At 36.1% G+C, this 22,869-nt stretch overlaps 1 protein-coding gene across 4 annotated transcripts in view; it reads right to left on the bottom strand.

Moving 5' to 3' along the window:
• The window catches only part of RCOR1 (REST corepressor 1), a 159,844-nt gene that overhangs the window by 11,774 nt on the left and 125,201 nt on the right, over positions 1-22,869 (bottom strand). For all 4 annotated transcript variants that reach the window (XM_014074033.2, XM_014074035.2, XM_014074034.2 and 1 more), the window contains exon 7: positions 15,495-15,573. In XM_014074033.2, the coding sequence (XP_013929508.2) occupies positions 15,495-15,573 (79 nt within the window). The remainder of the gene's footprint in view (positions 1-15,494; positions 15,574-22,869) is intronic.

The following is a 22,869-nucleotide window of genomic DNA, read 5'->3' as shown; positions in this document are numbered from 1 at the left end:
AATTACTTCTTTCTTATATTCAGCTTTTGACTTAGTTGCCTTTAAAAGGCCTCCTTTATTTACTTCCTTAATGTAATCGTTCAAGCTGTGTTTTTCTTCTTCCACAGTCTGTTTTACTTCTGGAGTCCTCAACCACACTCTGCTCTTGGTAGATATAATCAGTCAACATCACTTTTAGAGTGCAAAGCATGATTCACTGTTAATAAATTCATTATTGTTGTTGTTGTTGTTGTTGTTATGTTAATCTTTGGTGAGATTCACAGCCTTTGGAGTTGCTTGGTAGCTCAAAAGCTCGAGTCCTAACCAAGGACCTAGGAACTGTTAAGTTATTATTAACTGTTAAGTCGTTGTTGTTGTTATTGTTGTTGTTGTTGTTATTATTATACAATTGGATCACAGCGGCCAGTTGTTTCGCCGGATTTGGCATTGGTTACTAGTCAGGCCCCACCCAGGGGCCTAGGACGTTGTAACGTATTTTTGTAATATGCGTGCAGATCTAAGCAGTGCGGCTTTTTGCATTTGACTGATGGTGATTTTGTCAATTTTTAACTGTTTTAAATGTAATTCCAGTGCTTTTGGAATAGCACCCAGTGTGCCAATTACCACTGGAATTATCACGGCTGGTTTGTGCCATAGTCGTTGAATTTCGATTTTTAAGTCTTGGTATCTTGCGATTTTTTCATGTTCCTTCTCGGCGACCCTGCTATCACCTGGTATTGCGATGTCTATGATTGCGACCTTATTTTTCTCAACCAGTGTGATGTCTGGTGTATTATGCGCCAGTATTTTGTCGGTTTGTATACGGAAATCCCACAAGATCTTGACCATCTGATTTTCGGTGACTTTTTCAGGCTGATGTTCCCACCAGTATGTTGCTGTTTTAATATTATAATTTTTGCACAAATTCCAATGGATCATTTGTGCTACTGAATTGTGCCGCAATTTATAATCAGTCTGCGCGATTTTTTTACAGCAGCTGAGTATGTGATCAACAGTTTCATCAGCTTCTTTGCAAAGTCTGCATTTGGCATCATCGGAGGATTTTTCGATTTTGGCCTTAATGGCATTTGTGCGGATAGCTTGTTCTTGCGCAGCCAGGATTAGTGACTCTGTTTCTTTCTTTAATGTACCTGTTGTTAACCATAACCAAGTTTGTTCACTGTCCACTTTATCTTTTATTTTTTCCAGAAATTGGCCATGCGGTGCTTTGTTCTGCCAACTCTCCATTCTTGATTTTATCACATCTTTTCTGTATTCTTGTTTCGTCTGTTGGGCCTTCAGTAGTTTTTTGTTCTTTACTTCAATTAATAGATGTTCTTGACTTTCTTTTAAATAATCAGCCAGTGCATGTTTTTCTTCTTCAACTGTTTGCTTCACTTGTAATAATCCTCTGCCACCTGATTTTCGGGGCAGATATAGTCTATCAGTATCACCACGTGGATGTAAACTGTAGTGCATTGTCATTAGTTTCCTGGTTTTTCGGTCCAAAATGTCCAAATCAGCTTGTGTCCAGTTAACTATACCAGCTGTGTATCTTATAACTGGTATTGCCCAGGTATTTATGGCCTTGATTGTATTTCCACCATTCAATTTAGATTTCAAAATTTTCCTAACTCTGTTGGTGTACTCTCGCCTGACAATAGTTTTTACTTCTCCATGCTTGATGTTATCCAACTGCAGAATGCCTAAGTATTTGTAGGCTTCATTTTCTTTGCATTTAATTAATTGGCCATTGGGCATTTCAATTCCCTCACATGCAGTGATTTTGCCCCTTTTTATGGATACAGTGGCGCATTTTTCCATGCCAAACTGCATTGAAATATCGGTGCTGAATACTCGGACTGTGTTTGTCAATGATTGGATTTCTATTTCTGACTTTCCATAGAGTTTCAAATCATCCATATATAGTAAATGCGAAATTTTTTCAGCTTCTTTGGCTGTTTGGTAGCCTAATTTCATTTTTTTTAAGATTACTGATAGTGGGATCATTGCGATGATGAAGAGAAGAGGTGAAAGTGAATCACCCTGGAAAATTCCTCGCTTGATATTAACCATTCCGTAGATCTCATTCCCTACTGCCAACTCAGTTCTCCATTGTTTCATCGCCTTTTCAGTAAAGGATGTAATATTTTTGCTAATGCCAGTTGTTTCTAAGCATTTTATGATCCAACTATGTGGCAGTGAGTCAAATGCCTTATTATTATTATTATTATTATTATTATTATTATTATTATTATTATTATTATATCCCTAATCTCAGGTTTTGAAATGAAAATCTTACATCTATAACACAGGTGTCAAATTTGATCGCATCACATGATGTATCACAATGTTTTTTGCCATTGCGCAACCAGGGTGAGCATGGTCTGCCTATGACCTATTTTCAATACCACAAATTAGGATGGACTCTGAGAAACTGGAGCCTATCCAGAAAGAAACCAAGACAAAGAAGGGGCTGGTGGTGAAGGTCTTATTAGGGATTCATGGGGGCACTGAGTATAATAGGATTTATGAACATAATTGTTGCAGAACACCAAAAGAGTTATGAGGAAGTAGATCTCAGTTGGACATCAGGAAGAAATTCCTAATAATAAACATAGACTGCTTTGGGAACAGGCAGGATCTTTTATACCACAAGGATTTAAACAGGTTAGATAGCCATCTGTCAGTGATGCTACAGCAGTGGATTCCTGCAGTGAGTGGGGAGAGAGACTGAATAATGTTCAAGGCCCCCTTTTGCCTATGATTCTATGTCCCACACATTTGAAGGGTACAGGGTTGGGAAGGTTGTAGGAGTGTGTAAAATACAAAGAAGTGTAAGTCAATATACCTTATACTATCTGGAAAGGGGACAAACTCAAACATTACAACCATCTGTTTCCTTTTGGGAAACACAGCAAATACAAATTAAGTTTGACTTTCACTATGCATGGCTACATCCACTGTTCTGAACAGCATTGCAGGGAATCAATGGCAAATCAAAGCTTATGGGGATAGGCAGAGCCAAAGCCTGCATTTATCTTGTTTATAGTAATGTTATTAAAATTATATTTAAAAGATTAAAAACTGCTACCAGGATAAAAAAATAAAGTGCAGAAAATAAAAATAGAAAATAAAAAAGACAGAAAAAATAAGAATATAGTAAACAAAGAAATGGCTTCCCTTTTCATCACAAGTATGAACAACTTTAGTAATTTATCTTCTTATCTTAAAATATAATAAATTATTTCTTCTTCCCATATTTTGGGTTTTTTTCAATTTATATCATACCTTTATTATTTTTACACCCAACTCAAGGCAGCGAACATACCCAACATACCTTCTCCCTTCTATTTTCTCTACAACAACCCTGTAAGATGGGTTGGACTGTGAGTGACTGACTGGACGAAAGTCATCCAACTGGCTTTCATATCTCATGTCTTACCTATATCTATCTATCCATCCATCCATCCATCCATCCATCCATCCATCCATCCATCCATTTATCCTTAAAGCTTTCTCATTCAATTCTGATCAGCAAAAAGTCCACTAAATATTACTGGAAATAACAACGGTTATTTTAACTGTGATTAAATAAACTAATGTTATATTTCTTCCCTTTACTTTTAACAATCTTGATCTTTAATCCCTTCAAATAATGTTCTTCCTTTTTCCTTTGTCCCTTTTCACAAAATACTTTAGTTTTAACAGTTATCCAAGTCATTCTTCTGATATGTTATTTGTATACCCCTTTTCATTAAGACATCAGCCAGTTTCTTTTGATGACAGTATTTTTTTCTATACCATTTTTGTACTTTTTTAAATCCATTTTCAGATCGGTCAGTCTTTTAAAAAAAAACGCACTCAAGAGGCAAACCCACTTAAAATTAATTTCTGGGTTCATTGTTCAAAAATATCCCTCAATATTTACAATGTTAAAATATTTTGCTCCATTTAAGCATTCTTATCCTTTTAGTTGCTTCTGGTTCCCACTAGTATCCATCCTCCTCATCCTATCATTTTTTTTAAAGAGAATTCAAACAAAACTATTTTCTCCTGGGAAGGATTCTTATAATTAATTTCAAAATCTTATTTCGAATCAATCTGGATCATTCTCTTTTTGTAACTTTCCAAAATCAAAATTCGAACCACCCTTTTGCTGTTGATTCCCCAAAAATAAAAAATTAAGTTGTTAAGCTTGGATTTAAATCTTTTACACTAAGATTGAAAGAAACACACCCAGTGATACAATTACCCATGAATCTAAAGTAGTTAACAAAGCCATTTTTGAAAGTGACTAGAAAAGAAAAATGCAACCCAGTGTCATTTTGAAAGTACCAACAGTGGCTTTTGCAAAAAAGAGGGCTATTCCCTCATCTCCCAGAGCTCAAATCCACTAGAGATGCTATGTTGCAGTCTCCTTATGAGAAGCAACTGTGTGGAGAATGTATGGACAATGTCAAGTCCTCTCTTGTCCAGAGAGGAATTATAAACAAATAGTCTACTTGCTGGCTCTTCATTTTCAGTTGCCATGTCTTCCCTGAAAGTTCCCAAGTTCCCATTTGTCAAATGTAAAGACTATTAAAAATTTAACTAATTATACACCTCTCACTGAACAGCCATCCAACTAATATAGTTGTAACCTTGATGGTTCCAAAAACTGATACGAAACAAAAAAAAACCCAAAAAAAAAACACATTGTCATCTTTTTCTTAATAATTTGAAATATTGGTCTTGTGAAATACATCTTCTATCTTTACACTTCCACCATACTTTGAATCTAGATAAAAATAACTCTGCAAAAATAAACTGATCAAATCCATCACTTAGTTTCCCACCATGGTCAACCAGATGCCTCTGGGAAGCCCACAAGCAAAATACAATTGCAAAAACTTTCTGCAATTTATTATTCCCCAGAAACTGACATTCAAAAGCACACAACCTATGGATTTCAAGAACCTGTGAAGTTTGTTCTAAACCAGTATGTAGTTAGTTTGGTCCTAGATTAGTGTTCTGTGAAAACTCAGCCACTGCAATACATAAGCAATTGTTTATGAAAGAAACAACTTTTGGCAGTTGCTAATATTATCAAACTTTTGAGAAAAGAAAATCCTGAATTGTTTATTTTTAGACAGTTAGTCTGTTTTGTTTTGTTTTGTTTTGTTTTGAGGCGGGGGGAGGAAAGGATTTTGAGTTTTTAACATTGTTAAGCTTGTTTGGGAGAAAAAGAAATATATGGTGAAATATGGTTAAACAAACCATTGCTTATTTGGCAAAATATGATTAAATGTTTGGTTATATAAATGTATTGCAATATGTAATCCTACCACAAGGTGCTCCTTTTATTAACAGCAGTAAGGGAATTTTGTTGCTGTATACATCCTATAACTGTGGGCTCCCACTACGTTGCTGTGGGAGCCCACAGTTACAGGATGTATGTGCAAGCTACAGCTTCAAAGGGATGTTCATCTGTCTAGATCCGTGATGGCGAGTCACCATTCCCAAACTTCCAGGTTCCCTGTAGGGCCGTTTTTTGCCCTCCAGAGGGCCTCTGGGAGGGCAGTTTTCACCCTCCCCAGGCCCCTAGAAAGCCTCTGGAGCCTGGGGAAGGTGAAAAAACCATGCCAAAAGTGGGGGGCGTTGGTTGTGCATGCATGCACACATGATCCCCCTGCGCTCCCCTTACTTTTGGCACGGGAGCCAAAAAAGGCTAGCCATCACTGATCTAGATAGTTCCTATTTTTTCATTTCCTGGTCAAAGAATCATCCAATCATCTAAAATCAGAACTCCCTCCCCCACTTTCTACCTAGTTCTGGTTTTATTAATTGAATGTACCAGTATATACACATGGGATTGTAAAATGGAAAAATCTTAGCAGGCACTTTTATGCTACAGTTGTTCCTCAATAGAGGTTATTGTTTTAGGACTAGATCCCTGTTCATCTACATCAGTTCCAAAATAATTCTAAATTTGCTGATGGAGTCTTGCACAGCTCCCTTGGGAAATACAGAGGGAGAGGGAATAGAATCTGGGACCTTCCACATCCAAAGCAGATGCTCTCTTACAGATGTACATACTTTGTCCTGCAATCAGGGAATATTTTTTCTTATAGATAGTGACCTCCTTCCTATACTCAACAAGTGAGTCTTCCAAGTTTTCACTGAAAATCCAGCTCCCCAGCTGTGTCACTAGAGCTATGGATTCTCTGGCCATCTTACTGCATGTGCAAAATATTTTTATCCAATTCTTTTATATTCAAAACATCCATTTTGAGAAAAAAGAGCTGTTCAAGATTGTTGTGAGCATTTCTGGAAGACTATCAAGCTAAAAAGCTGTATTTCTATTTCCAGAATGCTCAAGATGTTTTCCATGCAGTGTTGTGGTGTAACCTACTGTTCCTGCCCTTTAGTTAAAAGTGTATGTTTCGTGAAGGAAGAAATAGCTAATGCAAAATTATATTTGTAGGCACCTGGGGGTTACTGGGTACAGACAAGGAAATTCTCAGCATTATAAAAATACAATATACACTTAAGATTTCTGGACTGAGGATTTGGCATGAAGACAATTTAACTTGTTTTGAATTATATTAAATGTGTCTTTAATTACCAACCAATGTCACATGAAGTCCCAAACTGGAAGCTTTTATTTAGCATTACATTATTAAGAATATCAGAGAAATTCACTCATGTCACTTTGACAATAGCACTGTAAAAGTTATGAGAAAAACACAACGATACAGGAAAAATTTCCAGAGTTCAGCATGAAAAATCTATTTCTTTATATCCTCTTATTCAATGCAGTAATCCTAGTTCTCAGCACTGAATGTTCATCGTTTCAACAATCCTGCCAAGTAGGTAAGGCTGAGAGGCACTAGAAGCAATATCTACTCCAAGGTCACTCAGTGAGCTTCATGGCTGAATGGAGATTTGAACCTGGATTACATCAGCCACTTCACCACAAAATGATAAAGTTTACACACTGCACTAATCCATGTTCTGATGGTTTATGATTTGAAGCTATAAACAAGCTACAAATGGCTGGTTCATACAACATGAATCCAAATAAGTCACTTTACGATTATAGTGATGTGAACTAGACAGGAAGCCTGAAATGAAACAAAACTAGATGAACTACTTCCATTTTATTATCACGCTATACATTAACAGAATTTTGCAAATTTGAAGATACAAATTTCCCCCCATCACATTTACCATTTTGACTCATTAGGACAGGTGCTTCCTAAGTTTCTTTCTTCTGACCATTAAGCCACTTAATGGGGCTCCTTTTTCTCTTCTGTTTCCCAGGCAGTATCTCTTCCTCTCACTCTCCAAAGTCATCCACACATTATATTACGCACATTACTTTGTTGACTTGAACAATCATTCTACTATAAAATAGAACTGTGTGATATAGTGAAATCAGGATTGGCCGAGTCTGAAGTAATGGCACTGAAATGTTTAAATAGTCAGCTTTTAAGTTGCATCTAGTACAGTCATACCAAGTTTTGTAATCCAAGTCAAGATTGTAAAATAATTTTTATGGTCGGAGCCGGTGTAATTTGTATTTCTCGTATAAAGAAACAGTGAATCAATTTCCAAGTAGTGGCTATGAAAATATTAAACTTTGTTTCAAAGTCAAATGAATATACATAATTATTTCTTCCCACAGCATAACTGAAGGGTTACCCTAATTGATTCTCTGTGCCCTTATTATTGCCAAGAGATTAGTTCTTAAACATTGGAAAGACAAATTTATGGCATCAATTACCAGGTGGAGTGAAGAGAGGAAGTTACTTGCATCTTGTGAATGAAATGCCTATAGATGCTGATTATGCATGGACAATTACAGTGAAATATGGTTATCTGTTATTGAAATGGTTATATAAAATATAAAATATATCTTGATATGCATAAGAATCCTATTTATCTTGTCACTATTGCATTTTTTTTGTTTTAGTTTTTCCTCTTATTTTTTCCTCTCTGTTCTGTTTTATTAAATAATACACACACACACACCACACACACACCATAAATTTATAGAGTTGGAAGATGCAATTTAATAGCAACAGCACTTAGACTTATATACTACTGCATAGTACTTTACAGCGCTCTCTAAGTGGTTTACAGAGACAGCATTTTATTTTATTTTATCATTTTATTGACCTCGGAAAGATAAAAGGCTGAGTTAACCTTGAGCTGGTGAGGATCAAACTCCTGGAAGTTGGCAGAATTAGTCTGTAAAACTGCATTCTAACTACTGCATCACCACAGTTCTTAATTTAAGACAGAAAGAGAAACTGCCTCTTGAGGACAAAAGTACACATTCCCTAATATTTGGTTGTCTAGCCACTGATTAAACACAAACATTGAAAGCAAGCTCTCCAGCTCCCTTAGCCGATGGTTCTAGTGTTAAAACTGCTATCATTATAGGAAGTGCTTTGTAACATTCACTATAATCTGATTTCTTGTGAATTTAGTCCATCCTGTCCCAAAGGTGCTTTTTCAAGAGGCAACTGGCCTCTTGAAAATGCACTTGAGACAACCATGACCTGGATGACTAAGAATCTCCATAGATATTTAGTCCATCCTGTGCTCCAGGACTCTTCACTACCTGCACTACCTTACAAAGCGCTATTGTATGTCCCTAACCCTAACCCCCCCACACACATTTGACTTATCTCAAAACTGAACATGCCAAGTTGTCACAATCGCTTTGTAAGACTCAGATTGTCTTTCATCATCCTTGTTTTGCCATTTTCTGCACCTGTTCTGGTTTCTCTGAATCTTTTATAAAATATGGTGTCCAGTATTTCAGATGGAAGATGAAGAATACCAAATAAGATGGAATGATTGCTTCCTGTGATTTACAAACTAGGCTTCAATTGAGGCAGCCTTAAATTGCATTTGCCCTTTCAGCAACTATGTCACACTGCTGACTCATATTTAGTTTGTAATCAGCTATAATTCCAAGCTTTTTTACACAAGTACTTTGATTTCTTTTTCTTACATGAAGAACTTTGCATTTGTCTCTGTTAAATTTCATTCTCCCCCCACACACACACCATTTCTCTAAATTGTCAAATTCATTTTGAATCTTATTTCTGTTTTCTTGGGCACTGGATAGCCAACCCAATTTTGTATCATCTGTAAATCTGATACACAATCTTTATACTTCTTATCATTGTTATCCTTACTGAGCAGCTGGTACACAATCACTTACTCTTCTTCCTTTTATTTTGAATGTATCTGAGGATCTTTTTGTTGTTCTTTACATCCTTCATTAATCTAGCTGTATTCTCTCTTGACACTATCTTTCCAAGTCTTGAGAGCCATATGTGGGTGGCCTTGCTATTCTTTCCACTTCCTATGTGATTTTTTTTTTGCTTTCATATCTTCAATGAGATGCATGATTTCATCTTTTACCTTCTTCCCCTCTCCCTTTGTTGGAAAAAAATGCAAATATGCTTTCACAACCTCCTTTTTAGAAATTCCCATGCATCTCGGGTTCATTTTTCTATCAGTTTCTTTTTGTATGGATCTGATTTTATCACAATCTGCTTTCTTGAACCTCGAAGCATATGTCTAACTACATTCATCTTCAGTTTCAGTTCCCTTTAAACATCCCAGTATTAAATCATTGCATTTATTCAAAGTTACCTCTATTTGCTATTGATTGGTTTGATTTGGGGACTGCCTGACTCCAAAATGTGCCTGGACAGCTCACAATATCTAGCATAATACATACCTGTAATTTAAAACAGATATGACTATCCAAACTAGGTAAATGATATTCGGGGGGAAAAATTGATAGGTGTTCCATGAACTTTCAGAAAGTTCCTAAAATAAAGGAAAAATCCTACTTGCAATGTAGATAATATGGTATAACTTTATTCTAGCTTATTAAATTCACTTTGTTCAAGAAATTAACCTCTTTTAAGTTGTTGGTTCTGAAACCATTCACTAATAAATCATATTTTGGGGAGGGCACCTACTTCCTGCTTGGATAATAACACATTTTTGGCAAACAGTATGCCACTAATGCATATAGTAATACAATTATGTATGCCACATTTCCCAGGTACATTTTGGTATCGTTTATGTATGAATGTTTAAGGATTCAATGAAATCTGAAAATCCAGTGTTTTACATCTAAATTCGTAACATTAGATTCTCAAGTCAGTGAACAAACTGCAAATTATGTTGGGGTCAATTCACCCATCACTTTCCAACACTATTGCACTATTCACTGTCATATAGTCTTAATGAATTTGCCTTACTAAAACTTAATGTACCACGTCCATCAAGGGAGTAGACTTTCAGACTATATTTAGGTACCAAACTAGAAGCCAAGAAAGGGTACACAAAATAAGTAGTCATACACTACAATAAAATCATGTATAATGCAACAGAAACCTGGGATTTTGCCTATCAGTATAAGGATACTTTTGCAGATGAAATTTTCTGTATTATAATGCTGTTGTATTTCAGCTGATATATGATAGCCTCTTCGTCTTGCATTAACTCAATTGTGTTATATTATTTTATTTATAGTAGAAGTCTTTGGATATTTATATATTAATGAAGCTTTTATTAAAATTTGCCCATTAAACTCCAATTTGATTTCCTGATGACTCAAAAGAGGTGCAAGTATAATAATCTGCAATTTTTTTAAAGGCAGAGGCACTTTTTTTTTTTAAAAAAAGGAAAGAAATGTTTAGCATGTGCAATTAGAAAATTACAGGGTCCCTTTTTCCTCCCTTTCCATTCTTGAAAAAGGAAAGTGGTGAATTTTAAATCTTGAATGGATGCATTTTGCCTTTTAAAAATATATTCATGTCCTTCCTTATCTTTATTCTTGCTAAAAATGGGGAGTGGAGATTGTAACTGCTGAAATTTAGCCATTTCACTACCAAACTTCAGCAATGGAATCCAAATGTGCTGTCACGTTCTCATGGGGCTCATAGACCACCAAGCCTTTGAGTTAGAAACAAAGAAAAGGGCACACAAATTTTTGATGTGTATATAAGGATTCAAATAAATCAACAGTAAATTCATCTTATGTTTTGGCATAACTAGGCAACTTATTTATTTGCCTGTCACACCACCAAAAACCCATATGAGGGTTGATCTAAAAAAAAAAAGTAATCTTAGGAGCATAATACAGGTAGTCCTAGATTTATGGCCACAATTGAGCCCAATATTTCTGTTGTTAAGTGAAATATTTGTTAAGTGAGTTTTGCCCCATATTACGACCTTTCTTGCCACAGTTGTTAAGTTAGTAACTGGTTGTTAAGTGAATCTGGCTTCCCCATTGATTTTGCTTGTCAGAAGGTCGGAAAAGGGGGAAACTGCAACCGTCATAAATATGAAAAAACTGCCAAGCATCTGAATTTTCATCATATGATTATGGATATGCTGCGGAGGTCGTAATTGTGAAAAATGATCGTGTCACATTTTTCAGTGCTGTTGTAACTTTGAACATTCGTCAAATGAACTGTTGTAAAGTCTTGGACTACCTGTGTATGTTGTGTTTCCTGTATTAAACCCACTAAGGACATTGCCAATGTTTTTGAATCACAACACAAGAGAACCAATTCAAATGCAACTTATATAATTATAAGTAAACACACCATTCATTTTTGTCTCAAGGAATCAAGTTGCCTCTCACATTTCAGCTAGAAGTAAAATAATATTTTCTATGACAGATATTTTTACCCTTGACTCTACACAAAAATAATGCCAAGAAGTCACTAATAGTTATGACAAGCACATAAAATTTGAACACAAGCTGCAAAAATGTAAAATAAAGCACTATCAAAATGACACTCAAATTAAAATGCCCATATCTATTTGTCCCATGGCAGAGGAGTTCTCCACATCTACAATTGCACATGGACATAATATGCAATTAAGCTGTAATCTTGCAGGAGTTTATTTCTATCATTTTTAGTTATAAACTGTTGTTGACAGATCCCGTCAATGTTAATCAGATGCCAAAAGCAGAAAAGACATTCCGGGAGTCTGTAAAATGCTGTCCTCTGCAAGACGCAAAACTAGTGCCACAATTTGATCTTTTTTAACCTATCCCTGCTTGAACTGAGGACAATTAGCTTCCTACAATAGTTAAGGGCAAATTAAAAGTTTTATTGCATCCAGCTATTATTGTTATAGACATATGAATGCTGTAATATGACTGTTGTTACTATTTAGAAAAAAGGAAATGACATAATCTTGCTTTTTTTTATAAAAAAAATCCCTTATGTTCAACCTGAGGAATTTCCCTATGTATGACTAACCTCTAGCAACAATTTAAATCATTACTTGCTTAGAGTTTTCGAAATTAAAGTTCAATTGCAGAACTGGGATGTTGTTTGGATACCAATTTCTTATCGTCCAATAAACTTTTGTTGTTTTAAGCATTGTTGTTTATTCTACATAATCTTGGATTATCCAAAAGAGACCAATAATAGTATAAATGGAGACTGGTACAAAGTATCTAATGAAGCATGTACAACAGACTGGTCAGTGATCTAGAAATGTCTGAAATATTCTTACATATGACCATAAGTGAGCACCAAATTTCCATTGCTAAGTTGTTAAATAAGTTTGCTCCATTTTACGATCTTTCTTGCTACAGTTGTTAAGTAAATCACTACTAGTTACCAAGTAAGTTATATAGTTGTTAAGTGAATCTGGCTTCCGCACTGACTTTGCTTATCAGAAGGTCACAAAAGTTGATTAAATGACCTTGGGACACTACAACTGTCATAAATACATGCCAGTTGCCAAGGATCTGAATTTTGATCATGGAGATTGTGTCGTAAGTGTGAAAAACAGTCATGTCACTTTATTCAGTGCCATTCTAACCTCAGACAATCACTAAATAAATGGTTGTAAGTTAAGGTCTTATGTTGCACATAATTTTGAATTTTTTTTCAGTAAGAAAGCATAATTGACAGTATGTGTTTTCTTTTTGATTTATGAGACTAAATATGAAATGGAACTGTAAATGGAAGCAAAAGTTGTGGAGTTGACAAGTGACTAGCAAACCATAATTTTTCTTGCTAGATTTCAAAAGGTAAGTTGCAACTCACAAGAAGACCATATACATTCAAAGGACCCTTCAAATTGTTAGCAAATATCGTATAAGATGGGCTGAATGCAGACATGTAATGACCCTTAACATGTATAGCAAGGATTCAGGTTTTTTTTTTTAATGTGGAAATTTGTAGCACTCTCAGAATTTATCCAATTGATAAAGTAATTGATTTACTTTCATTATCAGGTATTATGAGATAAGTAGCACCTTAAGAAGTCCACTTAACATTATTCTCTATGCCGATTGATAACTTTAATCTAAGCTAATGTGCAAATCTTGATTAGTGATGTAATTATGTGTCATCAAGTTACTGCCAACTGTTAGTGAACAGATAGCCTCCATAATTATATGTCCCCATCTAATCTTTCAGATCTTCCAACAGCGTATCCATTGCCAGCCTCACAGTTCAAGAATATGAATATTCTTTCAGTCCTGTTTTTTTCAGTTTAAATTTTGCTTCCATAAGAGATATTGTGAAAACCACTGCCTGCATGTTTCAATCTTTGTAGGTATGGATGCATTATGGTCACTGAATATTAATTCTTACTTCACCATGTGTACTCTGCATTTCTTGACTTATTATTTTACTCTTGATCATCAGTTCTAAAAGGTAGAAGCTGTCCACCACTTCATACCTTCACTGCCAATTCTAAGGTTGGTTGCTTTTCCCATAGCTATTATTTTTAACTTCTTTATATTTAATCTTAGTCCCACTTTTTCACTTGACTTTTATTACAAGACCTTGAAGATCATTTGCATTTTTAACTATTGGACTAGTGTCATCAATACAGTGCAGATTATTGATTTCTTCCATTTTAAATCATATTTAAATCATTTTCTTCCACTCCAACAGTCGATATGCTATTTGAAAGTGATTTCACTATATGGTTTTCACCCTCTATACCTGTGATGGCAAAACTATGGCACGCGGAGCCATATTTGGTGGCACGCCAGCTATCAGCTCTGGCATGCTGATTTTTCACATTTCCAGAGAGTCAGGGGAGACTGTTTTCACCCTCCCCAGGCTTCAGGAAAGCCTCTGGAGGCTGGGGAGGGTGAATAATGGCCCCAACGGGCCAACCAGAAGTTCAGGAAACCCTACCCTAAGTAAGATGGATTATAAGTTGAATTAAATTTAAAAAAATTAAATAGAGGCTTGCAAGAAAATGCAAGTTAAAATTGTATAATAAAGAGGCACCAAACTTACAATATTTAACCACTAAACTGACACTAACAACATACTGTACATCCTTTTCTAAATCAGCACTGAATTAGGCTTTTTTAAAGCATTTTTTGACTCTGTGCCAAAAACTACCAAGACCCAGAGGACAAGGAACTGTACAATCAGTAAGGCTTTGATTGCTGAATGAAATATCCAGACAAATTTCCATTCAGGAGGTAATTTTTAAGATACTATGATCTATGGCCATTTTCGGTCTTAAAGATTAAAATATCAAATTGTGCCCAAAAGCAAAGAAGCAATCAAGCTAGCCAAGGCAGGCACTAATCACAATGATGGAATATATTATTCTGCATGTAGCAAGTCCTTGTTTCATCCTTTCATTGCGAAATAAAGAGATAATGACGTGATGATACTGAGATAACTATTAATAGGAACACACAATTCCAAGCTGGAAGGACAATCTGTCCTAAAATCAGTTTTCAGAGTTTTAACAACCCTGAAATGATTGTTCAGGATATTTCTGGTCATATGGATTCTTCCACTTGAGCCGACTGATTTATCCAAGATGAAAAGTAGTTGATAAGTGAAGAAGGTTGACGGCCATTGTTATTAACTGGGTATCTGGGCGTAAAATCTTTTTTAAAAAGCTCACAATGGGCATCTGATTGTTAAAGGGAACCCAAAACAAGATCAACAATCAGTCCTGAAATAGCACAGTGCTTCCATTTTATCAGGATAAATGTTTAACTCGCTTATTCTCTATGCATCCTTCACCATGTTATATGATGATTTTATGCTGATTAAGTAAGCATGGGAAGAAACGACAGTACAACAAAAAGCAAACGAGAGTAAGTCCTCCACATTCAGCCAAAACACTGAGAAACAAATCAAAAGATATTCTTAAACTGAGATTTTTCTGAAGTATAAATATGTACACCAAATAGAGCTACATAAAGAATTCATGTATGGAATAAAATATGGATTTTTTTCAAACGTCTCTCAGATACACTAAAGTACTTAGAATGACATACTTGGATCACAGAATTGCTATTATCAAAAGCGATTTAATAATATTTAAATAAATCATTTAGAGCAGTGCTTCTCAGTCTCAGTGACTAAGATATACTTCAAATCCCAGAATTCCCCAGTAAGCAAGCTTGTGAGATTGAGAAACATGGTTTAAAGAATAGGTTCATAATACTTCATGCACTAAAGCATTATCAGGGAAAATACCTCTTTTTTGCTCTCCTTGTTTTGTTCAACCTCAATGTCAATAGGGTTATTTCCATTTGCTTCTTCCATTTCATCCTCACTGAAAATAAACAAGACAATACCAAATTATTTCTCTGTCAAGACTGCCAGAAGTCTCTAGGTAGATACAACTTTTTTTTTCAAAAAAAAAATCTACATTTTATTTTTGTTGCATAATTTCTCTTCTTAATATTTCTACATACCAAATAAAAAAGTGTGATCAGAATAAGTATCCAGAGGAGAAGTTCAAATTGAGAATATGATAACATAATTTAAAGTGATGTAAAAATAAAATGAGAGCAACTTTGTGTAGTGTAGCATCAGGCTAGAAACTGAAAGACCATGAGTTCTAGTCCTGACTTGGGCACAAAGTCATCTGGGTGATCTTTGGCCAGTGACTTTCGCACAACCCTAGGAAGGAAATAATGACAAACCACTTCTGAAAAACTTTGCCAAGAGAACTTCAAGGACTTGTCCAGGCAGTCTCTGAGAATTGGACATAACTGAACATAAGAAAAACAAACTTAAAATGGAAGCACAATTGATAGGCTGTCACTCTGATAATTTTACAATAAATAGCCACAGATAGAATTTTTTGATTGATCACCTATTCTATTATATATTGGAAAAATATAAAAGTGCTGAAAAGTGCTCAAGTGTTGATTCAGAACAGAAGTTTTCAGCCTACAACAACTAATAGTTGCTTTTATCATCTATTAGTTTTACTTTTATAAAACGTTTCCTTGCACTCACAAGCTTCTGAGGTTTTTTTTTCCATAGGGATGTGTCAAGTACACATAAACACCCAAATACTTTGCATTTTATCTTCTTAAATAAATGGAATACAGGAGTTCAGCACAACTATTGCTATTATTACTACTAAAAGTATTTCAATTCTGGCAGTCTATAAATCTAATAAAACAAACTACAAGAAAACAAAATAGATTAATGTCTTCCTGCGGAATGGCCTATTTATTAAAATCACATATGTTCTCTTCTTCATTTTTATAAATGTCAGATTATACCTGCTAGGGAGCATATGTTCAACAATATGCCCAGTTATGTGCATGTGTTACTTTTGGCTGAGAAAAATATGTTTGGTTAATAATAAGTAAGAAATAATAGTCCAGTTTCAGGAAACAGAAACAATGCCAATTCTGAGAGAACAAGTAGCCTATGATTGGAATGTTTTATTTATTTAGATTTTTAATCTGCTGTATATAGACCTACATGGAGGATTAATAATCATTTTAAAATTATCACTACCACAAAGTATTTTGCTTAAAATGTACTTTAAACATTGCACTTGAATATAGTAGGTCATAGTATTGCCATAAATGGCTGAAAAATAGAGTCTTGGCAAATAAGCATTTATAACAAAATTGTTATTTATATCATCATCATCATCATATCATCCTGCTTATCCAGCTAGTGAAAACTCCTGCCACAAGTCTATTGTAAGCATACTTTATGTAATGTCCACAATATTATATGTACAGATTGCTATAATATGTCTAATGAAAGAACTGCCAAGGCTGAATTTACCAAATGGTCAGGTCTAAAGTTCTGATATTAACCAATAAGGTCCTACAGAACTGAGAATCAGGATGCAAGCTTTTTCCTAAAATTATAATTAAATAGAATACAGTATGAATCAATCCATACCAAGGGATACTTCTAGAACACAGGTGTCAAACTTGATTGCATCATGTGACCTATCATGACTTATTGCGATGTTTTTTGCGTTTGCAGAGCCGGGATGGGTGTGACCTGCGCGTGATGCATCTGGCCCGCAGGTCGCCAGTTTGACAAGCCTGTTCAAGATTTCTTATTTTTCTATGGAAGGGATTGCTCATAATTTCCAATGAAAAATATAGTTATGCGACTGCAATTTCTGACTTTAAAAAATAATATTTGTAGCTCAGGGTTGAAATGAGGGGCTCTTGGTACTTTCTGAACTTGGTTGTTTTCTTGCAGACATTTCCTTACCCAACTTATGTAACATCTTCAGCACTGATGACGTTACCTAGTTTGGATGAGGAAACATTTGCAAGAAAACAACCAAACTCAGAGAGCAGGACCCCCTCAATTTGTGACTTTTCCCCCAATTTCTAGCAAAAAAAAAAAATCACTCACTGGATATGCTGGATTTGCTTAACTATGTGATTTACTTAATGGCCATGTTAATTCACTTTATGACAATTGTAAAAATCATAAAATCATGTCCAGTCATGTGGTGTCTCAACTTAAGACTGCAATGACTTGGGATCAAAATTCCAGACTTCACTGTGGTCATGAGTTCAGGACTATCTGTACTCAGAACTTCCGCTTGCTCTCTGCCTGTACTCGCCCAGCCAGAGTAAGCAGCAATATCCACAGGTACAATTGAGTGGAGTGCTGTGATTAGAAGATGGTTTCATACACCTTTGTTGAAGCATATACTATTTCAGCAATTTTTGGAATTTCCGTGTAATGAAGTCCAGTATTAATAAAGTTAGTAAACTTAGTAGTGCCATCATTTTGGCATCAGTAGTGCCAAAAAAATAAGTCTATGTCAATAAAGTATGATGAAAGTTACATATATTTTGGGTTTGGAAGTATTTTTGGAAAAAAGCCACCTCAGTATGTTATTTCTCAGAAAAAAACTATTTGTTAAGATTGTGAAGCCAGATATAAATTATAATTTGCTAACAAAGCTCAATTCCGCTCCACCCTCATTTTTTACACATACTTTTGCTTGCTTTCCAAAATGAAAAAACAAAACCCCAAAATATATGATCAAATATGTATGAAATGGTTGTGTTTTTAAAGGCAAAATTAAATCTTGGCACAGAGTAATATTAGCCTGTCTCTTCACTCTATCAATAGCAATAGCAATAGAACTTAAGACTTATATAGCGCTCCATAATACTTTACAGTATTCTTTGGATGGTTCCCCCAAAATCTGGGCCCTCATTTTACCAACCTTGGAAGGATGGAAAGCTGAGTCAACCCTTCAGAATTGAACTCCAGACTATGGACAGAGTTAGCCAATAATGCAGTCTAACCACTGAGCCACCAAGCCGAGTGGGACAACTCACCATGGCCAAATCATCACTGCCAATTCACCATTAACAACTTGCCATGGCCAGTTTGCCATGGCCAACTCAGCACAGGACAATTCACCATAGCCAATTTGCTATGAGAAAACTTGTCGCAGGATAATTCAACAATTTAATTATTTCAAATAAATTTTAAAATCATTTTAATGTTGGTCATTCACATTTCGTCCCTTCTTTTGCATCCTTTCTTTAATGATGCTATTTCACCATTTTTTCCTATATTATGTAATTTTTGTCCCGTGGCAAGTTGTCCTGCAGCGAATTAGCCATGGCGAATTGTCCCGGGCAAGTTGTCCTAGACCCCACAGGGCTCTTATTGATGTTAATGGAATAAAATACACATTCTATTGACAGAGCCAATTCAAAAATCAAGAGAGACAGCAAATATAATTAGTTTAAGGTTTAGGTCTTTGGTAGCACTGTTGTTTGATTTTAAGAGAATAATTATTTTGTTATATCTCATGCTTGATAAAGCCAAAGTTTATACACAATAATCAATTCCAAAATTTTCTCATATAATTCGGTAAAAAGGACAAGTTTAGTTAAAGTAAATAATAATTTCTTCAAAATCATTTGTATCTTTTCAAGTTCAGAATCATCTAGTGAGCACATTCCAGATATAATTCCTGGCATCTTGATTTGAAGCAGTGTTTCTCAACCTTGGGAACTTGAAGGTGTGTGCACTTCAATTCCTCGAAGCAAATTAATTATCTTCTGGTTCCCATGGTTGAGAAACATTACAAGATCAAATAATCCCTGACTTTTGTTTATCAGTGCCCTAACTCAAGAATCAGAACAGACAACACTGGGCTAAAAAGACTAATAATATCATCTGATATAAAGGAGCTTTCCATTGGACCAAATTTAACTTTAAAATACAAATAAGTGTTATACACAACCAAGCTAGCTAGCCCAACCTCTAGAATTTACTAACAATTTTGTTTAAAATAATAAATTATTGCTTATGGACAGTCTTGCTCATTTTTGCTGATTATTACATTGAGATTAACATGATTAATTGACTATTTCAATCCACTAACAGCTTCAATTAAAGAAATGACTATATTGTGAACTTTTCAGAGATGACACACTAAACATTTTCAGGGATGCAGCACTTGTCTAAGTTAATTTACTTTTTATCCTGAACTGTATTTTACATTAAAATTATATATATTCTATCTGTGAGACAGCACTTCTATCCTAGATATACTGTTGAAGGGAGTATTCATAAGTATAAGAAATATAACAGCTCTATTTGTAATATATGTGTAAGGTTCAGATTCAATGAACAGGCACACCTTTTCAACACCCCTTAAAATTAAAAAGATTTTGCAGAAGTCTATCTGATGTTAACAGTTATTGCAATTAATCTTTTATAATTACTTCCACAACCTACAATATTTGTAATTTTTACTGCTGCTCTTTTAAAGCTCTTATTTAGGTTTTCAGTCCAATATGAAAACTGGTAATGATTCATACAGCAGTGGTTAAGAAGGAAATAGTTAAAAGTTAAACTTAACTAATATTAGCCTTCATAAATGAACAATTTAACACCACTTTTCCCTATCTTACTTCATCACTGTACTAACTTAACAATTCATTTTTATTTTTATTTTAAAAAAATGGGCCTAACTTTTAATTGCAAAATACATTTATCTAGATCCATTCCAGTCAGGCTTCAGGCCTGGCTACAGCACAGAAACCGCTTTGGTCGCATTGACCGATGATCTCTGGAGAGCCAGGGATGGAGGTCATGCCTCCATTCTGGTACTCCTTGACCTCTCTGCGGCTTTCGATACCATCGACCATGGTATCCTTCTGCGACGACTGCGGGAGGTGGGGGTGGGAGGCACTGTCTTACGGTGGTTCTCCTCTTACCTCTCGGACAGGTCGCAGTCGGTGTTAGTCGGAGGGCAGAGATCGACCCCTAGGCCCCTAACGTATGGGGTGCCGCAGGGTTCGGTCCTGTCCCCCCTTCTCTTTAATATCTACATGAAACCACTGGGCAAGATCATTCGACGGCACGGGATAAAATACCACCAGTATGCGGACGATACACAGCTGTATATGTCCGCCCCGTGCCAACTCAATGAAGCGATGGACGTGATGAGCCAGGGCCTTGAGGCGGTTAGAGACTGGATGGGGGTTAACAAGCTTGTACTCAATCCAGATAAGACCGAGTGGCTGCTGTGCTTCCCTCCCACTAATTGGCCAAGTGTTCCATCTCTCAGGCTGGGGGGTCAAATAGTACACCCCTCAGATAGGGTCCGCAACTTGGGAGTCCTCCTGGACCCACAGCTGACTTTTGAACATCATTTGTCAGCTGTGACCAGGGGGGCATTTGCCCAGGTTCGCCTGGTGCACCAGTTGCGTCCCTACCTGAATCGGGAGGCTCTCACAACAGTCACTCGTGCCCTTGTGACCTCTAGGCTGGAGTACTGCAACGTGCTCTACATGGGGCTGCCCTTGAATAGTATTCGGCGACTTCAGCTTGTCCAGAATGCAGCCGCGCGAGCGATCGTGGGTGCACCTCGTTTCACCCACATAACACCTATCCTCCGCGAGCTGCACTGGCTGCCTGTTGATCTCCGGGTGTGCTTCAAGGTGCTAGTTGTCACCTACAAAGCCCTTCATGGTATTGGATCTGGGTACTTGAGAGACCGCCTACTGCCAATTACCTCCACTAGACCAATAAGATCCCATAGATTAGGCCTCCTCCGAATTCCATCAGCCGGCCAATGTCGACTGGCAACTACCCGGAGGAGAGCCTTCTCGGCGGCTGCTCCGACCCTCTGGAACGAACTCCCCGTGGAGATTCGTACCCTCACCACCCTCCAGACCTTCCGCATAGCCCTTAAAACCTGGCTGTTCCGACAGGCCTGGGGCTAAAGACTTCAACCCCACTCGAATGGTATGACTGTTGTGCTTTTTAACGGTGTATTGTCTTCATGTTTGTAACTTGTCTATTCCTCCCTTCCCTTGAATTGTGAGCCGCCCTGAGTCCCCCAGGGAAAAGGGCGGCATACAAATAAAGTAAAATCTAAAATCTAAATCTAAAATCTAAATCTAATCTACATGAGTAGAGCTATGCCTTCAAACGCAAATTTCATCAACTGCTGCTATCGCAAGGGTAACGGGCAATATAGAAATGTGATAAATAAACAAATAGTCCTTTTTCTACAGACCAAGTTGTATATTTAACTATGCATTTGCAGAATTGTTTACAGATTATGTTTAGAGATCATAGCTATAACTAAAATAATTCTGCAATTTAATCTGGGCAATATTTTTTTTTTAGTCTTGTCCTACTGGACTCACGTGGGCAGTAATAAATAAACTTTGCCTGCTGATCTATGAAAGCATAGAATACTATGTAAGTCTGCCATTTTCCCCTGCGATAACCAATAACTGTGAGCTTAGTAAGTAGGGAATGTGGTAGTGGGGAATTGGTATTTTTGAACCATGGTTCTAAATTTTCAAGAAGTTGAATATAATAAAATGCAACATAAAACTATCCAGGTGTCTTATTTCTCAGGATAATTGTTTGGTGGAAATACAAGGCAGATGTATATTAATTTATAAGTCAAACTCTGAATGGTATGAACAGCTGTATAACAGATCTAATTACTGAGGGAGACAGTGCTGGAAGCCATATACTAGAGAATTTAACTAGGATCCCTGCATTGAGCAGTGGATTCAACAGACTTTCAGCTTCACACGTCACTGGATTCATCTGTTACACCTTCAACTCCCAAGAATTCTCATGGAGAGGCAATTCAAATAACCTTAACAAAGAAATATAATCAATAAACACAAAATAGGAAATATCAATTCTATTCCAAAAGTCTAAAGAAATTACAAAAAGAGGTAATTGTTCAAAATTTTAAAAATAGTTTAATGTGATGATTAACTATCATCCATATTTTAGCAAATGCAAAGCATTTTAGTCTATTAAAATTTAAATCCCCAAATGGCTTACTTTCCCACTTCTACTTTGTGTTCTAACTCTTATATTAGTAATCTGAGAAAATATGTGTCCTGGCCTGCCTAATGGGAATCTTATTTTGTGATATTTTTAGGTATTCTTGCTGATAAAAGGAAGCGTCAATTCAATGATCTAGGAAAATGCATTTATTAGTATTAAAGAAACAGTATAATTATGGAATACTGCAACGTGCTCTACATGGGGCTGCCCTTGAAAAGTATTCGGCGACTTCAGCTTGTCCAGAATGCAGCTGCGCGAGCAATCGTGGGTG

This window comes from Thamnophis sirtalis, unplaced genomic scaffold (genome assembly GCF_051295495.1).
Source record: "Thamnophis sirtalis isolate CommonGarterSnake01/CBP01778 unplaced genomic scaffold, rThaSir2_p1.2 scaffold_1, whole genome shotgun sequence".
NCBI lineage: Eukaryota > Metazoa > Chordata > Lepidosauria > Squamata > Natricidae > Thamnophis > Thamnophis sirtalis.
This window is presented reverse-complemented; position numbering and strand designations above follow the sequence as displayed.